A 15,000-nucleotide genomic window follows, 5' to 3' on the forward strand; every position below is an offset into this window, starting at 1 on the left:
TTGGAAAAAGCGTCAGGACAATCTATATGTTTAGTTTCTATAATGCCTGTTCTCTCGTAATCTGGTTTTCTTTTGTTATTATTTGTGCTTTTCTTCTACTGTTTCAGTGTCTTGTAAGTCCATTTGGGCTGGGCACCCCAGGGTGCAAGACACGTAATAAAAATCAAATCAAATCAATATATCCACATTTAAAAAGCTGTAAAACAGAAGCTGATTTTCTCAGAGCAGATATCTCAGTCTGTTAGAGGACTGTTTGGAGGTTGGGAGGTCGTGGCTTTGATCCTTATGAGTCTCAGTCAATGTTCAAGTCCAACACCCAAAGTGAAACTCAGAAGCTCTCAGAGAGAAAACCACCAGCGGCTCAAAGTTTACTGAAACGTCAAGTTGTGAGCAAGCTTTTTAAACATGTTGGAAGAGTTTAGCCACTAACTATAACACACATAATGACAGGAAGTATCTGCTGGCCTATAGAGGAACTTTGTTCTTTCTCCTCTTATTTGCTTTTTTAGCTTCTTGTTCAATGAGTTGTTTTTTTAATCATATAGTGGATTCAGAAACCAACATGTTTTTATGTGTCTCTACTGGATGTGCATGTACAGCTGTCAATCAACATGATGATTCATCCATTCATAGTTTTGTCTCTAAAATGTCAGAAAATAGTCAAAATATTGTCTTTTGAACTTCTTTTTACAGTTTAATATTTAGTTTTCATGTAAATCACATTGAATTGACCCAGTGTATGAAATGCGCTATATAAATAAAGCTGTCTTCCTAAAACGCTGTTTATTAATTTTTTTATTTTCTAAAGATAAATGTATCAGTTTATTGTAAGATGTTGGCGAATGAGGATATCTCACAAACTGATGAGCTGTGTGTATTGTGTGTTATAAATATGATTTATGATGTATTATCAAGTGTTTGGTTTCAACTTGTTCTTGTTTAAGAAAAGAAAATCACAATAATTGAAATATAAAATCACAATACTTGTTTAATCAGAATCGCAATTTAAATCGAATCGGGACCCAAAAATCGTTAGAGAATCGAATCGGCACAAAAGCATATCGGCCCAGCCCTAATATAAATATATCTTCCCTTGTTATTTAAATAAAGTTTGTTGACGTTCAGATCGTTTTGAGAGGATAAAAACACAACAGTAACAATAAAAAGACAAAAATAAAAGGAGGAGAAAAGGCAGGAACATGTTTTTTTAAAAAGCAATTACAAGAATACAAAAAGGGGAAAAAAAATAGAAAAAATAATACATTAAGAAAAAATTAAAAGCAAAAAAATATATAGTGTAATTAAATGAAGGGGGGGGGGGCAATAAGAAATAAGGAAAGAGAAAAATGAAAGAAAATATAAATGTAAAAACATTAAATATAGACTGGAAGACATTACAAAGGTACATTACATGTATCTTCCAGACCTTTATATTAACCACACAACAAATACAATTTAATCCAAATATTCAAATGATCCAGTTATCTAAATATGTCCAAACATGAGCAGAACAGAAACACAATTTAACATAACTAGAAAACTTAGCCTGAAACTATTTGGGGCAGTTTGGACACACGAGGTTAGACAGGTAGGTGAATTAAAATAATAAAAATAATAAATCAAATCACCAAATTTAATGTTGCAAGAAAACATTGAGTGCTAGTGTAACAGAGTTAATGATTCCACTTGCCATTTCTAACTGTCCTGTTTTTAATTCATATGTATTTTTAACTGATTTAAATCTATTATTGGTCATTAGTCCATTTCCTATTGTGTTATGTATTGTATTTTATTATGTATTTTCTCTGCATAAGAATAATGGCTATTACCACAGAGACTGAGAGTAATATGAGTGCAGCGCCCTCTGCTGGTGAGCCTGAACTCAGGTAACAGTCTGTGTGTCTCTGTGGTCGGTGCACATTTATCAGCTCCGTACAAATAGAGATATTAACCTTGTTTTTATGGCTAAGAGTGTGTTTCTGTATCTTATATGATGACTTAAACCTCCAATGACTGGGAAAATACTGTATGTTAATATTATCAGTGTTTGAATAGTTAAAGTCAGAGTGTTGATGCTCCATGTTATCGGTGGTTTGCTAGCTAAGCTCTGTATGTTAATAGTATGGAGTAGCTGCTAGCTAGCACCGAGTCAAACTTATCTTATTTGTTATTTTATTTTAGCATTTTGGAGAAGTCCATGTGAGAGACTGACTGCGGGATATCACTCCTTTTACCATCAGAATAAATGTCAGGTTGATGCTGAAAGTGACGGTGGTGCTTCTTCCATAACACAACCGCCACACTAGTTAAGCTAGCCGTTATGAATTATAAATGAGGTTACAGTCCTACTGATGTTAGCTGTTAATACTAAACGTTTCAGCTAAAAATAATAATATGCAAAAACAAATGACTGTCAGCTCATTCAATCAGATTCAATAAACACTAACAAACGTTTATAGTGTGATAGTTTTCCATCTCCAGTTTTCACTTCTTTCTCCCTTCAGTGTCTCTAAATGTTGAGAGCAGCTGCTGATAGAAACACACACTCTCCCTCCTGGACAGCAGAGGCTCTCCTCTCTTCTTCATTTGGATTTAAAAGTGATTTATGAAAAATTAAAACACCACAAGTGTTTATATCACATTTATATTGTTGATGAAGTTAATCTAATGAGGCCTGACAGAAAGCTGCAGCCATCAAGACGATAACATGAAGATCAGTTTTTTAGCAGGCTTAACATTGCTGAGCTCTGTCTGCAGCTGTTTCACCACATCTGGCCACATGTGGACTTCCTCTATGCCAAGCTCCACAAGAGGAACATAGATTCAGTCAGTGTTTGCATCCAGCAGCTCCAACAGGACAAACATTAGGTAATAGCTGCATTCCTCTTATTCATACTGTAAAGGCTTAAAAAGACTTTATAAAACACATAAATATGAATAAAGTGTAAAAGAATAAGAAATGATGGAATATGTATAAAAGTAATGTTGACTATTACAGTTGATTATTAAAATAAGAAGTTATATAAGTTGTGTTTAATCAGAGCAGTGTATAGTGCTTAATGCGCCATCTAGTGTCCTGTTCAGGTATTGCAACAACTAACAGATTACAGTAAAATCAGAACTGAAATATATATGGTGGTGTCTCTTTTTAAAGAGCAGGTTGCAGGTTAGAGCCCTCATTGAATCAATGTTTAGAAAAATAATGTAGGAACTAGTTTTTCTTTAAAATATACTTATAAATACACTACTGAGGCTTCTGGAGTCGTTTTTAAATCTCCATTAACTTTTCAAATTCCAATTTTTTAGATTACATTTTGTAAAAAGTTTGACCTGCAATATGTTCTTTAAGCATTTTAAAGTAAAGTTACCAATAAACTTTACTTTAACTGCATTATACACACACACACACACACACACACACACACACACACACACACACACACACACACACACACACACACACACACATACACACACACAGACACACACACACATATCAGTTAATAACATGATCAATACTCCTCTGATCAATTAGTAGTAACACTATATAATAATAAAGTAAAAAATAAAATAAAAAGTAGGCAGGTAAATAAATGAATGAATAAAATGACACAGGGATAAGAATAAAAGAAAAAGAATACAAATCAAATAAAGACAAAAATAAAAAATAAAGACAATATAAAAGTGACAGGGTAATTGACATCAGATGGAATGGGCAGTTTTAAACAGATGTGTTTTGAGTTGTGATTTGAAAAGGGGGAATGAATGGATGTTTCTGAGTTGGGGTGGTAATGGATTCCAGAGACGGGGAGCAGAGCGGCTGAATGCTCTGCTAAACATCCATTACACACATTTTAATACACTTTGCTTTTCAAATCAAGTCAGAGAGTTGTTGTTAATTCATGTTCCAGTGTGTGTGTTCATGTTGGTCCAGTTATGAGCAGCGTGTGTGGTTTGGTGCTTGTGTCTCAAGTGTTTTGGGGCCACAAACAGAATTTAGTTTAGTGCCACTAAAATCCTGGGGCCAGCCCTGAGTCAACTCCTCCCTCATCCTCTTCCTCTTCAGAATTTATTTTACTGCCACTAAACGTCAACTCCTCCCTTTTCCTCTTCCTCTTCACACTTTACTTTCACTTCCTCTGACATCGTGCTGCAGATCGTTTTCTCCGTCTGAAGGTAATGTAACCGACACTTTCTGTGTTTTTACACTTTAATGTCTCTTTGTTCGTGTTGTTAGTGCTGACTGCTGTTAGTTTAGCTCCTCACAAACAGCAGAAATCTGCAGTTTGGTTGTTAAAAATGAACTCAAACTAACGGCTGAAACCTTTCCGCCATCTTGTGATTTAGGAGTGAGTGTGTGGAGCATTTCAAGCAGTTAACACACCTGACATTTGTCACGCTGAGCAGTGATAGATCCCACCGCACAGACATTAATATATAATATATGATGAACAGCGAGGCGGAGGCACATTTCTCTGCTGAGTTCACAGCTGTCCCGAGTCAGCGACCCACCAGCCAATCACAACACAGTATTTCTTGTTGCTGGGTAGATTCTGAAAATACGTTGGTTGTTTTTTCCCGCTGCGAGCGCGTTCTCATGCACGAGCCTGTGTGGCCTCTACACACACACACACACACACACACACACACACACACACACACTGAGCTCTGCTGTTTAACTCTAAATGCTGTGTTGACCCATGTTTACATGTTAGAGCAGTAAAAACCTAAATACTTTATAATTTGAACTTTGTAAATGTTTCAACAGGAGAACAGCTGTGAGTGTGTGAGTGTGTCTACAGCTGAATATAGACTGTTTCTATTGATACTACAGGACTGATGTGGAGCCAGCAGGGGGGTGAGGGGCTTCACTTCTTTGATTCAATAAATACTGTAGTATTCACAAAGACAGCACTCATCTTATTGACACTCCTCCAACATGAACTAGTGTCGCTTCTTGATGGAAATGTGTCATCAAATGTGTTGAAGATCCCCATAGGAAAAATGTGTTGCTCATCTGTTGTTCAATCTCACCTCTTGAGATAAATTTGAGCTTTTCATATTCATATCATTCTGTGATCATTTGTTTCTGAGTTACTTCTCCTAAGGGTCCCTTAGGAGCAAGAGATGAGCTAAAAAGAGACAAGACACCAGTAAGACAAAGGAGGTTGAATTGAGAAAACCATTTGAGCAATATTTGAGAAGTGGGATCTCAATGATGTCTTGGTTATTTGAAGGAGAATTAAGAGAATAACATGAGATGAATCTGAGACTTTTATGAGACAAATCTGAGAAGTATGAGCCTTAAAAGAGATCTCATCATTGTGTGTCCAATGTTTGAGACTCACTCATTTAGTTTGAAACTCTGTATGAGTTTTTTGGAAGGATCCATCTGCTTTTATAACTTATAGTACATTCACTACAGTACTGTACTGAAGTACAATCTGCAGTACTTGTACTTCCTTTTCCTGTTACTTTATACTTCCTCTCCACTACATTACAGAGGAGATATTTGACTTTTTACTCCACTACATTTTTCCACAGCTAAGATTCAGATTTGAAATGTTGAAAGAAATGATCCGTCTATAAAATATGATAAAGTGTGAAGTTAGCCTCAGACATCAGTGTCTTCAGTATAACATCACAGCATCAATAAAAACAGATCCATCAATCAAATGATCGTCATTATAAAAGTGAACATATAGAGTAACACTCACTGTTATTGATGAAACTACATAAAACAGTTAAAAGTAGCTCCAACATAAAGCTCTACATGTTAAAGCATCACACTCAGTTACTGTTGATACTTCATGTACATTTACTTCCAATAATACTTGTGTACATGATGGATGCAGGACTTTTACTAGTAATAGAGTATGTTTACAGGATGCTATTTGTACTTTAACTGAAGTCAATGATGTGAATCCTTCCAAATGCTTCTATAAGTCATGTGAGAACTGTAGGAAGTCCTTCATGCTGCTTTTACACGTCAAAGTACAAACTGTAATCTTTGGTCTTTGTTTGCATGTTCCAGGTCTAGATGCTGTTATCAAGAGTTATTAAACAGTGTAAACATCTGAATTACGAGCTTTCAGTAGAAAATGACTCAAATGCAACAACAACAATTTTATAGTAAAACACTTGAATGAATGAGCTGGAAGAATCTGAGTATAACAGCCTCTATGTTACATATAAATAATGACTTTAATTAGAGTCCTTTACAGGAAACTTACAGACCCATTAAAAGTGAATATTAGGTGTTAGTTAATTAAATAATGTTGATAGAGGGGAAATGATAAATGTTATATTGAAGGCTTGAGGTGAAATAAATTCCATCACAGTTGTTTCATCTCAAATAATCTGCTGCTGTTTGTTGCATAAAGTCATTTTGTGCAGAGACTCTGTAGTCGCTCTCAGTCCTTCTGCCTGTCAGTGAATGTAAATCCTCCTCCATGCATCATGTGTGCTGCTCTTCAATTCACTGCAGCTTCATGGCGCCATCTAGTGGACTGATAGTAGAAGTACAGCAGCTGATGGCAGCTTTCTCTGCCTCACACTGCTGTCTGGCTGCATTCACACTGATATATAACAGAGAATAACAGCCAATCACAGGAGGAGCAGCTGATATTTAGGATGTGACAGGAGAAATGATGTAAAGGATGATCTGTGTTTCCTCTCCAGATGAAGGTAGAAAGTGTGTGTGACTGATGTGGATGTGACTTCAGCAGCATGGATCAGAGTGAGGACAGAGAGGAAGGAGTCCCTCCCTCTAAAAGCTCTCTGTCTGGGGAACATGACACAGCATGGCACAGACCAGACTCTGCTGGACCTGGACCTGGACCTGGACCCGGACCCAGCTGTGTGTCTGTGAAGAGTGATCGGTCAAAGGGTGAACTCATTTTTTTTAAAGAACAACGTCCGTCTGCAACGAGGTAAACTGTCACTAAATATTAAATGTAACTGACTCAGTTTGAAATGTTTTTATCAAACTTCTCTTTTCAGATTTGATCATAATTTAGAAAAACTGCTGCAAAATCAAACATTTTACTGCAATAATCCAGAATCTCTCCTGGAGGGAAGTGTTGGTGATTGAACCTGAACTAAAAGTACTATAAAGTAAATAGTTCTCAGTATTAAAATCAGGTTATTGGACAATATGAGTTCAAACCTCAATCAGGATAAATAGTTCTCAGTTGAATTATTTGACATTTGGATCATTTTATTGATATTTCTGATCCATAATGATCCATAATGTTGGTAATTAGATCATTTCAGTTTGTTGCTGTTTTTATTAAAACAGTTAAAATTCAACATCTTTTAAAGAAGAATTCATTTCTCAAACTGTAATTTCTATTGATTGATGATCATTTTATAGTGATGATGGACAGAGCAGATCAGTGTGAATGTTAGAGTGGGTACGAGGGCCGGGGCCCCTCATCACAGTTTACAAGAAATGTCTTTAAAACATCAGGAAATTAAAGATGAAACTTCATTGGTTGTGTTTAATGATTGCATCATTATTCTATGATATTTATTAAATATGTTGCAGCCACTGGTTTCACCACCCAGCGAGCACGCTGACTGACCCAAAACAAACACACACACACAACCTTTTATTCACTATACTGTATTAAAATGAGCCTCCACCCAAAATGTGTCTGTGAGTATCACTCAGCTCCTGTAAGCTCATTAAAAGTTGGTAGTTTCCTTCTCAGAGACCAGCAGCTGTGGTCAGCTTGGGTTCTTGTCAGTTTCAGAGTACACTGTTAATATTAGTCTGTGACAGGATGAGCTAAAGGAAGCAGTGTGTTAACCACATCAAACAACTGCAGGAGAAGCAATAGTATCACTAACAGGCTGAAGGACTGTCAACAGAAATGTCTGCAGAACAGAGAATTATCCAGACAGCTGCTCATCATCACAGCATCTTTAATAAAGACCAAACAAACATTTTATTGACATGAATTCATTTGGCAGATGCTTTTATCCAAAGAGACGTCCAAATGAGGTTCAATCCAGGACAGTAGATGAAGGAGAAGCCTTAGACAATAAGAACCCAACACTCATTGACCACCAGCTGATATTTAAGGAGTTCATGCATCTGTGTCCTCGGCTGAGTGTCAGCTTCACCCCTCCAGGTGCTGCACACTGCACTGAATACAGCTCTACTCATACAGTTAATCATGTTTAAGGTTAACAGTGAATTCATATAAAACTACCTGGATACTACTGTGTTGTGTACAGTAGGTGTATTAAATCACTGACAGATTTAGTGTCAGTGTGTTCTGGGTGCTGAGCAGAATTTATCTTGTGTTTCTATCAGGAGGAAGCTGGACCAACCTGAACCCAGCTGTGTGTCTATGAACAGTGATTGGTCTATGGAGCTTCCTAATACCTTCAAAGATGGACGCCACTCTGATGATCACAGGTGAGGATTTTCAAACAGATAAAAACATAATGATGTTTTCATCAGACTCTTATCAAGTCTCCTGTTTTTAAACCTTTATTGACTCAGACAAAGTTCTCTGAGCAGCGTTCACACTCACACAGTCAGACACATTGACACTGGGAGCTGCCCAGTACAACCAGTCTCATACAACCACACACTGGTTGTAGCTGCCTTCAGCAGTGTGTAGTGAGGGAGGCAGAGCTTCATGGAGGGTTGCTGAGAGCTGTTGGGACTAAACCAAAGTGACTCTGAGCTGAAAGCTACAAACAGTCTGAGCTGTTGATTCTCAATGGGATCAGCAGGACTAGTAAAGCTTTACCACTACAGGGAGTCATCTGATTCTCTGTTCACATCCAAATATCACTTGATGGACCTTTTAGCTTGTGTTTGTCTCTGTGTGGACAGACATAATGTGAGCTCATTCTTCATGATTCCTCATGATTCCTCCACAGAGTGGACCAGGAGAGCTCAGAGGTTCCCAGTGGTCAGTCTGCCCAGCAGCATCAAACACACCTGGACTCCATATTTATGGTCTGTACATGGACAACAACTACTTTTACATCTATTTTGTTCACAATCATCTCCATGCTGCACTTTGTAGACCAGTGGATTGTCAGTGTGTCCAACATGGATCTGATGTTTGCCTCATGATGTTAGTTTGATTGTGTCATTCATATATTATTCTGTTCCAGCTGCTGGAGGAGAACATCGTCACTTTTGTGAAGAACGAGCTGAAGAAGATGCGGAAGGTTCTGAGTCCAGATTACCCAGAATGCTTAGAGAGTCAGAGTGAGGATGAGGAAGTGTTGGACGGTGAGGAGAAAGAGCAGAGGAGGAGAAGCAGAGACGCATTTCTGAAGATCACAGTGCACTTCCTGAGGAGAATGAAGCAGGAGGAGCTGGCTGAGCGTCTGCAGAGCAGTAAGAGGATTTCTATAAAGATTTAACATGATGGAGAGGAAATGGAGGCAACATGGGAGAGGTTTATATTTCAAACTCTGCTGTTAATATGATGCACACATCTGCATCAGATCAGAGGGTGTTTGTCCTCCACTGATGAGCTGAATAGATTTCATAGTGAGGAAACTATAAACATCTGCAGTTTAATGTTTACATTCTACCAATTTACTGAATCACCTGATTGATTTCATGTTGTTTGTTCATTCAGGAACTCCTGCTGGGAGGTGTCAACATAAACTCAAGTCTAACCTGGAGAAGAAGTTCCAGTGTCTGTTTGAGGGGATCGCTAAAGCAGGAAACCCAACCCTTCTGAATCAGATCTACACACCGCTCTACATCACAGAGGGAGGGACTGCAGAGGTAAATGATGAACATGAGGTCAGACAGATTGAAACAGCATCCAGGAAACCAGTCAGACCAGAAACAACAATCAGACAAGAAGACATCTTTAATGCCTCACCTGGAAGAGATGAACCAATCAGAACAGTGATGACAAAGGGAGTGGCTGGCATTGGGAAAACAGTCTTAACACAGAAGTTCACTCTGGACTGGGCTGAAGACAAAGCCAACCAGGACATACACTTCACATTTCCATTCACTTTCAGAGAGCTGAATGTGCTGAAAGAGAAAAAGTACAGCTTGGTGGAACTTGTTCATCACTTCTTTACTGAAACCAAAGAAGCAGGAATCTGCAGGTTTGAAGAGTTCCAGGTTGTATTCATCTTTGACGGTCTGGATGAGTGTCGGCTTCCTCTGGACTTCCACAACAATAAGAACCTGACTGATGTTACAGAGTCCACCTCAGTGGATGTGCTGCTGACAAACCTCATCAGGGGTAAACTGCTTCCCTCTGCTCGCCTCTGGATAACCACACGACCTGCAGCAGCCAATCAGATCCCTCCTTGGTGTGTTGACATGGTGACAGAGGTCAGAGGGTTCACTGACCCACAGAAGAAAGAGTACTTCGGGAAGAGATTCAGAGATGAGGAGCAGGCCAGCACCATCATCTCCCACATCAAGACATCACGAAGCCTCCACATCATGTGCCACATCCCAGTCTTCTGCTGGATCACTGCTACAGTTCTGGAGGATGTGTTGAAAAGCAGAGAGGGAGGAGAGCTGCCCAAGACCCTGACTGAGATGTACATCCACTTCCTGGTGATTCAGTCCAAACTGAAGAACATCAAGTATGATGGAGGAGCTGAGACAGATCCACACTGGAGTCCAGAGAGCAGGAAGATGATTGAGTCTCTGGGAAAACTGGCTTTTGAGCAGCTGCAGAAAGGCAACCTGATCTTCTATGAATCAGACCTGACAGAGTGTGGCTTCGATATCAGAACAGCCTCAGTGTGCTCAGGAGTGTTCACACAGGTCTTTAAAGAGGAGAGAGGGCTGTACCAGGACAAGGTGTTCTGCTTCGTCCATCTGAGTGTTCAGGAGTTTCTGGCTGCTCTTCATGTCCATCTGACATTCATCAAGTCTGGAGTCAATCTGCTGGCACAACAACAAACAACATCCCAGAAGTCTGAAACTAAACAAGAATCTGCAGAGACACGTTTCTACCAGAGTGCTGTGGACGAGGCCTTAAAGAGTCCAAATGGACACCTGGACTTGTTCCTCCGCTTCCTCCTGGGTCTTTCACTGCAGACCAATCAGACTCTCCTACGAGGTCTGATGACACAGACAGGAAGTATCTCAAAGACCAGTCAGGAAACAGTTGAGTACATCAAGAAGAAGCTCAGTGAGAATGTGTCTGCAGAGAGAAGCATCAATCTGTTCCACTGTCTGAATGAACTGAATGATCGTTCTCTAGTGGAGGAGATCCAACAGTCCCTGAGATCAGGAAGTCTCTCCACAGATAAACTGTCTCCTGCTCAGTGGTCAGCTCTGGTCTTCATCTTACTGTCATCAGAAAAAGATCTGGACGTGTTTGACCTGAAGAAATACTCTGCTTCAGAGGAGGCTCTTCTGAGGCTGCTGCCAGTGGTCAAAACCTCCAAAACAGTTCTGTAAGTACACTGATAGTTTGATTCATTCATCATTATTTAAATATTTTTCTGTCTTTTAAAAAATAAGTAACTTCTTGCTTGTCATCTGTTTCTTTATATTTCCTTTCCAGGCTGAGTGGCTGTAACCTCTCAGAGAGAAGCTGTGCAGCTCTGTCCTCAGTTCTCAGCTCCCAGTCCTCTAGTCTGAGAGATCTGGACCTGAGTAACAACAACCTGCAGGATTCAGGAGTGAAGCAGCTTTCTGCTGGACTGGAGAGTCCACACTGTGGACTGGAAACTTTCAGGTCAGATCAAATTATACTTTGTCTTGGAAGTATTTTTCTTAACTATGAGGTTCAGCTTTTCTAATGTCACGATTTCTGATTCAGGCCAGGTTCAGTGGAAAGGATTTGTGATATATCTTGCAGATGGCACCTGCAGTCTCCAATTTTTAATAATAAGGGGTTTGCTGATTGGGGGGAAACCTGTCACCTACTCTCTGTGGGAAAGGGGAGCGATACAGTTTTTGGGTGATATTTTCGGCTTAGATGGTTTACGGTCCTTTCAAGACGTTAAGAATAGCTTCTATCTGCCAGGCACTTCCTTCCTTTTTTATTTACAGCTGAGAGCAGCTCTTAAAGCACATGGTGTACCTTGGCAGCAACCGCTGCCTGCACATCCTGTTCATGAGTTGATCATCACTAAAAGAGCTTTGAGGGGAATGGTATCCACTCTATACTTATACTTGCTTGAGGCCTCCTACAAAACACTCCCAGTAGACAGGATGTGGAGGGGTGTTGTCCCCGGACTGGATCAGGATTTTGATTGGGACAAGGTGTGGGTCAATATGAAACTCGCCTATCGAAATCGTGACCACCAGCAGATCCATTATAATTTCATACACAGGACCTACCTGACCCCTCGTAAGCTACATTTTATGAATATTATCAATGATTCCTCATGCACCCTGTGTACATTAAAAACCCCTGGTACTTTCCTCCACATGGTGTGGGAGTGCCCTCCTGTCGCTTGATTTTGGCAGGGTGTGGCCGCTGAGCTGACAGCACTCATATCGGAGACAGTACCAGTGTTATTATTAAATGATCTTTCTGCACTTTGAGTCCCTGAATGTCAGAAACGTGTAATGTTGGCAGGTTTATCAGCTGCTAAGAAAATGAAGAAAAGCCCCCTCACACTTTGACAGTGGGTTTTAACTTTTCTTGATGTTACTTATATGGAGCTGTCGACAGCCCGTGTAAATGGGGACGAATGTGAATATGTGGCTCACTACGGCTGAAGCATTGAAGGGCTCACTCTGATCTGACCTCACTTGGCATCTTGAATCACTCAATAGGTCTATATTAACTGTTCCACAAGTCCCTTTTTCCTTTCTTTTTGTTATTGTTGTTTGTTTGATCTTTGCTTTTATATCATGTGATTGAGATATTTACGTCTGTTTATCACAGATTCTGATGTATTTAACTTGTATCTCCAGGTTGAATGGCTGTAACCTCTCAGAGAGAAGCTGTGAAGCTCTGTCCTCAGTTCTCAGCTCCCAGTCCTCTAGTCTGAGAGATCTGGACCTGAGTAACAACAACCTGCAGGATTCAGGAGTGAAGCAGCTTTCTGCTGGACTGGAGAGTCCACACTGTGGACTGGAAACTCTCAGGTCAGGATTCATCAGCCTGTTTAGTTTAGAATACACGTATAATAAAGTAAATAATCATATATTCTTGTTTTCTTCATCTGTCAACCAAAACGTAAAATACCTAAACAAATGAAGCAGTTTCTGACCAAAAAGGTGAAGGCTGAAGCATTTGCTCATAACACTGACCCTTTTTACATGAGTCTTTAGAGTAGATCCCAATGTACATAACAAACACAAAACATTTATAACCTTCAGAGGATAAACATTAAACCTGTGTAGGATTGTCTCTGCTGATGTGATTTGTCAGACCATTTCTTTCTAAACTTCAGCAGCAGAGAATTACTTTCTATGCAGATTTTTATTGTTTTCTTTTGTTTTTGTTGTTGAATTATTAAACACCACTGATGAGTTTACAGATTTCTAACATCTCATTGGACCGGTCTGTAAATTGAACAGTCATGTGATAATTAGCAGATAATATTATTTGAAAGTTCTTAGAAATTGCCCCTAAATTGACCTCACATATCATGGCATTTAAGTGAGCTGTTGCAGGATCATTTCCATGTAGTTTCTGTCTTATACACCACAGTAATCAAGAATCAAGATACTAGTTGAACATTTTGAAAGTCTAATTTCTTGCCTGCTTATGTCCTACTTTTACACCTTCAGTAACACAGTGATGCTTCTATAAAGGGTTAGGGTTAGGTCCATCAGTGTTTTTTGGCCAACCAGTGGTTCCACTCGATGAATCTGAGCTTCATCTTCAGAGCTGTGGGTGTTGGGTTCCCTCTGGAGCTGTATCTGTTCTCCTTATAAGTACGCCAGGCTCTCTCAGTGTGTATGAGACGCTGTCTGTAGATGCTCAAAGTGTCTCTGATGGTTGACTTGATAATAGATGTAAACAACCTGCAAAAGTTTTTATTTTGAACCTCAAAATGACTAAAAATCATTTAAGTGAACCAGATACAGTTGAACATCCATAAGAATACTGCACCTACAATAATGAGTTCTTTACTTCCTATTTTATATTATTTCTAATATAAAATGTTCTTTCTCCCATCACACATACTGATGATTCATAAATTACACATTTGTGTTTCTACTTCACATTTTCCTGAAGAAAACTTGCTACTACCGAGAAAAAAAAAAGATTGAGTTACGTCACATATATTACGTTACATTGAGTTATATCACATATATTTCACTAAAAGTATCACTGCTGCAGACGCTAAGGAGAGAGAAGCATCATGGGAGAAAACTGCTGCTGAGTCAGTGTTTAAGTTTTAATGCACCACTCCACTGACTTAACATTCCTCTTTTCAAACTAAACATGGCGAAGCAGCTTTTAGCTTGTAATAATTGTATGTTTTAATGTTTCTGTTTTATGTAAAGCACATTGAGTTGCCATTGTGTATGAAATGCGCTATATAAATAAAACTGCCTTGCCTTGCTCTGCCTTTTAAAATTGTAGCATACAGGTGAAAAAGTGGTGTAACGTTGGAAGCAGCTACAAATGAAATAAGAAAAACATAATTCAGAAAGTAAGGCACATATTGCTGAACTATGATTGAACCTCACTTTGATTTTATTCATGGTTGACATAGGCTCATTAACAAAGTCAATATTAATTCAGTGTCTATTTCAACATGTAGTAATTTAAACACAATGTCCTCTCATCTAATGTCCGGCTTAGTAGATTAACATTTTACACTATTTTAACACTTTCATTTAACACAATTTTACATATATGATACATATTGGAGTCATTAGGCCAGATGCAATAGTATGTTCGTATTTTTCTTCTTAAATCTGTCGTACTTTTTTCGTAAGGTGGAATTTACGAGTGTGCCACGTCTGATTCACCAAATACTCCTATCACCAGGAGACAGTCGTTGTTAAACTATTACTTCCATAAGCAATATTTCAATTAATGAATAAAAGTTATTAATAAATAG

At 38.9% G+C, this 15,000-nt stretch overlaps 2 protein-coding genes across 2 annotated transcripts in view; one reads left to right on the plus strand and one right to left on the minus strand.

Moving 5' to 3' along the window:
• The window catches only part of LOC128382757 (uncharacterized), a 371,423-nt gene that overhangs the window by 316,841 nt on the left and 39,582 nt on the right, over window positions 1–15,000 (minus strand). The window lies entirely within an intron of this gene.
• Window positions 8,342–15,000, plus strand: part of LOC128382097 (NLR family CARD domain-containing protein 3-like) — a 12,895-nt gene continuing 6,236 nt past the window's right edge. Inside the window, exons 1-6 of the mRNA XM_053342083.1 lie at window positions 8,342–8,428; window positions 8,902–8,980; window positions 9,142–9,370; window positions 9,618–11,418; window positions 11,529–11,702; window positions 12,893–13,066. Of these exons, the coding sequence (XP_053198058.1) occupies window positions 8,361–8,428; window positions 8,902–8,980; window positions 9,142–9,370; window positions 9,618–11,418; window positions 11,529–11,702; window positions 12,893–13,066 (2,525 nt within the window). The 5' untranslated portion in view covers window positions 8,342–8,360. The remainder of the gene's footprint in view (window positions 8,429–8,901; window positions 8,981–9,141; window positions 9,371–9,617; window positions 11,419–11,528; window positions 11,703–12,892; window positions 13,067–15,000) is intronic.

Source organism: Scomber japonicus, chromosome 21, assembly GCF_027409825.1.
Source record: "Scomber japonicus isolate fScoJap1 chromosome 21, fScoJap1.pri, whole genome shotgun sequence".
Taxonomy (NCBI): domain Eukaryota; kingdom Metazoa; phylum Chordata; class Actinopteri; order Scombriformes; family Scombridae; genus Scomber; species Scomber japonicus.